Source organism: Sinocyclocheilus anshuiensis, unplaced genomic scaffold (genome assembly GCF_001515605.1).
Source record: "Sinocyclocheilus anshuiensis isolate Anshui unplaced genomic scaffold, SAMN03320099.WGS_v1.1 scaffold746, whole genome shotgun sequence".
Taxonomy (NCBI): domain Eukaryota; kingdom Metazoa; phylum Chordata; class Actinopteri; order Cypriniformes; family Cyprinidae; genus Sinocyclocheilus; species Sinocyclocheilus anshuiensis.
In genome coordinates this window covers 246,004-251,803 of record NW_015544173.1, presented here as the reverse complement: position 1 = coordinate 251,803, position 5,800 = coordinate 246,004, and the positions used below count along the sequence as shown (strand labels likewise).

Below are 5,800 nucleotides of genomic sequence, written 5' to 3'. Positions count from 1 at the left end.
AATGATACATTTCTCCAAATCTGTTCCAATGAAGAAACAAGCTCATCTACATCTTGGATGGCCTGAGGGTGAGGACATTTTCAGCACATTTCATTTTTGGTTGAACTATTTCTTTAATGCAAGGTAATGCTTGTCCTGTTTTTTTTCCTTCACTAGTGTTCAGTTCATGATTGGATCAGTGCTGACTGTGAATCCAACAAATGTGAGATTTGCCACAAAAATATTAAAATGCTCACAGGAAAGAGCTGCGCGTGGTGTCATCGCATGGTGAGTGCAGATTATTTTTGTCCAGATCTGTCACTATTAAAAGCAAACGTGACCTAAAGACTTCATTGATTAAGTTGGTTGTTTTATTTAGAGAGATCTGGTACCATATACAGTAAATGTTTAGATGCTGGTGTTTTTTTGCTTGCGATGATGAATGTAGCGCCACAGTGACTGTGTTCCTCTGGGCTCATCACACTGTGACTGTGGACTATTACAGCATCACATCCTTCCGCCCTGGGCCATATGTGCTGTAAGCAACAACTAGAACAATATAAAATATTATTATTATTTTTATTATTATTGTTGTTGCTGCTGCTGTTGATATATAGGCAGTTTTGCGATAACTATTATAGCATTTTGTATACAATAATTGTAGCATTTCCCCCCCTCATGTTCAATTATAGATGGACTCTAGCTCAGGAAGTAGTCTTGGAGAAAATTACCTGGCAAACATAAATTCAGATGGACACTTTCTGCAGGCAAGCAGACATTTACATTTAAACCAATCTTGAATTTAAATATTATAATTATACAGTGCTGCTTGAAAGTTTGTAAACCCTTCAGACTTTTCAATATTTCTGCATAAATATGACCCAAAAGATGATCAGATTTTCACACAAGTCCTGAAATTTTAGCCCATTCCTCAGAAGCGCTTCAACTCTGTGATGTTGGTGGGTTTCCTCCTATGAACTGCTTGCTTCAGCTCCTTCCACAACATTTCAATTGGATTATGGTCCGGAATTTGACTGTCATTCCAAAACATTAACTTTGTTCTTCTTTAACCATTCTTTGGTAGAACAGCTTGTGTGCTTGGGTTGTTGTCTTGCTGCATGACCCACTTTCTCTTGAGATTCAGTTCTCGGACAGATGTCCTGATATTTTCCTTCAGAATTTGCTGGTATAATTCAGAATCCATTGTTCATCAATGATAGTAAGTCGTCCTGGACCAGATGCAGCAAAACAGGCCCAAACCATGATACCACCACCACCATGTTTCACAGATGAGATGAGGTTCTTATGCTGGAATGCAGTGTTTTCCTTTCTCAAAACATCATTTAAACCTAAAATGTCCATTTTGGTCTTATCTCTCCATTAAACATTTCTCCAGTAGCCCTCTGGCTTTGTCCACATGATTCTTAGCAAACTGCAGACGGGCAGCAATGTTCTTTTTGGAGAGCAGTGGCTTCCTCCTTGCAGCTCTCTCATGCTCTCCATGGTTGTTCAGTGTTAGGGTGGACTCATGAACATTAACATTAGCCGATGTGAGAAGACGAGAAGAATAGACCTCGCGGACTATTACCCGTCTTGCTTTTGGAGTGATCTTTGTTGGAGGAGCACTCCTGGGGAGGGTAACAATAGTCTTGAATTTCCTCCATTTCTACACAATCTGTCTGACTGTGGATTTCTGGAGTCCAAACTCTTTAGAGATGGCTTTGTAACCTTTTCCAGCTTGATGAGCAGCAACAACTCTATTTCTGAGGTCCTCTGAGATCTCTTTTGTTCGTGCCATCATTCACTTCCACAAACATGATCAGACTTTGATAGATCGCTGTTCTTTAATTAAAATAGGGCACACACTGACACCTGATAGTCATCCTATTGATTAAAAACAACTCTGAACAGATGGACTCTAAATTCACCTTCAAATCAACTGCTAATATAGAGATTCACATACTTTTGCCTCTCACAGATATGTAACATTAGATCATTTTCCTGAATGAATAAATGACAAAGCATATATTTTGGTCTCATTTGTTTGATTGGATTCTCTTTGTCTACTTTCAGGACAGTGAAAATCTGATGATCTTTTGGGTCATATTTATGCAGAAATATAGAAAATTCTGAAGGGTTCACAAACTTTCAAGCACCACTGTGTGTGTTTTTGTAATATATATATGTATGATAAATGTGTATGCATGTGCTTTAGTTTAATAATTTTCCACTCTGTTTATATATTTATTTACTCTGTCTATTTAGATATTTCCTGTGAACGACACACACCCTCTTTTGGTCTTTGTAAATCCAAAGAGTGGCAGAAAACAGGGAAAGAGGTTATACTCTCTATTGACTTTAAGAACTGTTCTTTAAAACAGTTACTGATGACTATCTAGTGCCCTAAAATGGTTGACCACAACATTTTTTTTTACATTTACGCAAGTACATTTAAAAGTACATGCTTAATGTCATTATCTGGTTTGTCGTAGAGTGTTGAGGAAGTTTCAGTACCTCCTGAACCCACGGCAGGTGTACAATTTTGACAATGGAGGACCAAATCCGGGGTATGTTTTATAAATAGTGTGGACAAACAACATTATGGATTCAGTTCAAAAACTCATGTGTCTATGAATGTGTATGGATTTCAGGCTCCAGTTCTTTCAAAATCTTCATAAATGCAGAGTCCTGGTCTGTGGAGGAGACGGCACTGTTGGGTGGATTTTGGATGCTATTGGTGAGAAACACAAATTTATGCACAAATCCAAAGATTTGTCATGGTATGCACACAATTTTGTTTAACAACATTGTATTTTGTTGCCCATTAAAACCTATACCCATTTGTTTACTCAGCTTTTGATGTTTTTATTGTAGTTTATTTGGTAAGTTACATGAGCCACGTGAGCCTTAAAAGGATCGTAGGACTGTAATCTAGTTCTCCTGCCACAACCAAGAGGACGGCTGGAGTCAAATCCTTGCGTGGGCCAAAAACACACAAAACTCTCTCAAGAATCCCGTCACCAGCCTCACTCCCTGCCAATGCGTACTCGGCTTCCAACCGTCCCTGTTTCCCTGGTCAGGAGAGCCATTGGTGGTTTCATCTGTGAGCCCCTGGTTCGAGCAGAGCGAGAAGGTATAGAACTCAGCTCACTTCCATCTCTTAATGGGCTGTCAGAAGAGCCAGGCAGACAAGAGGAGAACAGCAAGCCCTACTTACCATCCAAGACTGAAAGTCTGGCTCTCTCCCAGAGATATCTGTGCTCAACTGCCCTGCAAGAAGATAAGTCCCCGCTATATTGGTCCATTTACTATCGAGAGACAAATCAACCCAGTCACCTTTCCGTTTACACCTCCCAGCATATTACCATATTGCACCCACATTCTATGTGTTACTCCTCAAGCCTTATCCCCTTCACTGAGTCTGGTGGGCCTACGATCCTCCTCCGGTGCTGCTTCTAGATGATGGGCCGGTCCTGTGCTGTCCGTGAGATCCTGGACTCCTGGTGTAGGAGGAATCATTTTGAGTACCTGATCGACTAGGAAGGTTACGGTCCTGAGGAGAGTTCGTAGGTACCTCAAGGTGACATCCTGGTTTCGACCCTGCTGAACGACCTCTACACGGTTCATCTCATCTTCACTGCATGGACAGGGTCAGCCCGGACATCTGAGGTTCTGGTCCTCTGGAGAGGTCTGTGGAGGGGAGGGTACTGTCACTGCTTCACCGGACGCTCTCCCTCAGTCACAGTCCACGTTCACCAGTGTACTGATCAGCAACTCCTGTCACCAATCAAGGGCGCTATTTAACATGGACTCGCTCATCGTATGGACTCTCTTGTGCACACAGTGTTACATACTCTCTCCTGTTGAACTTGCCTGGTATTCTGCATCTCAGTCATCCAGTCTTTTAGTTCTCCAGTCCTTCTCATCTCTGTGTTCCTGTTGCCTTGTCAAGTTTGCTTGAGAATTCCAGTTGTATTCTTTATGTTGCTATTTCCATCGGCAAAGACTATTATATCTTCACCGCCTTTGTTCGTCTCACCATTGTTCAGTGCTAACCGTTCTGTTTTCACCTCACCTGTTTTGTTTCAATAAAGTCCCACCCTACATTCTTTTCCTCTTTTTAATCTTTAAGCTGTTACACTGAGATGTACATCACAATACGGAAGTAACGATCTGTCACTACTTGCATTTCATTACAAATTTAACAGAATACAATCTCATAAAGGCAATAAATGTATGTATTTCTTAGTATTTAACAATGTAATAGTTAAGTAAACGAGTTAATTTAAGCAGACCTGTTATTTTGTTTTACTTCAGATAAAGCTGATATGGCGATTCGCCCTCCAGTTGCAATCCTTCCTCTTGGGACAGGAAATGATCTGGCACGGTGTCTGCACTGGGGAGGGGGTGAGTCTTCTCTTGAACAGCCTAGTCCATGAATACTATCTGCATCAGTTGGGGTATTTCCACATGCTCTCTCATGCTGCTAATGTATGATGTACATGTTTGAAGTTACACTGAGCGAGTTGTCCAATCTTAGGCGCTTTTATGTTGATATCACATGACAACCTCTGTCTGAGTTCTTATTACTACTAATAATAGCAACAATACATTGTCTACTTTAACACTTTAAAGAAACAAACCATGATGTGCCACAGTTGTCACAAATTGAATTCATATTATCCATACTATAAGTGACATACTTTTTTTAAAGTGCCCCTATTATGCCATTTTTAAGGTTGCTAATATTGTTTTATGAGTCTCCTGAAACAGGTTTACATGCATGCAAGGTCAAAAAACACATTCGTTTTCTCAAAAAATAGATTTAATTTGACCTCATTTCTAAATGATTCATAAACGATATACAAACTGCATGAAAGGTCAAGTCAAGTCACCTTTATTTATATAGTGCTTTTAACAATACAGATTGTGTCAAAGCAACTGTGTGGTCAATAGTGTCGAACGCAGCGCTAAGATCCAATAGCACTAATAGAGAGATACAACCACGATCAGAAAGGTAATATTCGAAAAGGCAAAATAGGGGCACTTTAAAGGTTGTGAAGTAAGTTTCAAACCAAATGCAGTACAACCCCAATTTCAGAAAAGTTGGGATGTTTTGTAAAATGCAATAAAATCAAGAATCTTGTACACAGCTGAATGTTTCAGATCTCCACCTTGTAAATGCCACCTAATTAATGTCATTAACATATAATAGAGCAGTGTTTCCCAATCCTGGTATTGGAATACACCCAACACTGCACATTTTTTGATGGCTGTCTTATCTAACACACACATTTGAGATCTTGGTGTCTTTATTAATGAGCTGATGAGTTGAATCAGGTGTGTTTGTTTACACAGTACAGTGTTGAGGGTACTCCAGGACGAGGACTGGGAATCACTGCTCTATTATACAACCCCAAACCACAAAAAGTTGATATCTTTTGTAAAATGCAATGAAATAAAGAACAAATTTTGATTTTGATGGCTGCAACACACTCCAAAAAAGTTGGGACAGAGGCAAAATAAAAGTGAAAAGGTTATAGAATATTCAAGTTAAACTGTTTTGAAACAGTTCACAGTAAGCAGGTGAATTGTTAATAGGTGAGGGGATCATGTTTGGGTATAAAACGAGCATCTCAGTCTTTGCAAGAAAAGCTGGATCATGGCTTATCACTTTTCATGAGAAAAATAAATTCATGAGAGAAGTCAAGCAAATCAAAAATCACATTTCTCAATGCAAAATCGCAAAGAATTTAAGTCTTTCACCAGCTACCATACATAATATTGTGAAAAGATTCAGGGAATCCAGAGAAATCACGGT

The 5,800-nt window shown here is 39.6% G+C and overlaps 1 protein-coding gene across 1 annotated transcript in view; it reads left to right on the top strand.

Annotated features, from left to right (window-relative positions):
• LOC107696020 (diacylglycerol kinase alpha) overlaps window positions 1–5,800 on the top strand; it is a 24,324-nt gene that overhangs the window by 10,448 nt on the left and 8,076 nt on the right. The window contains 8 exon segments of the mRNA XM_074187043.1: window positions 42–68; window positions 157–267; window positions 428–517; window positions 672–746; window positions 2,245–2,318; window positions 2,472–2,546; window positions 2,631–2,716; window positions 4,297–4,386. Of these exon segments, the coding sequence (XP_074043144.1) occupies window positions 42–68; window positions 157–267; window positions 428–517; window positions 672–746; window positions 2,245–2,318; window positions 2,472–2,546; window positions 2,631–2,716; window positions 4,297–4,386 (628 nt within the window).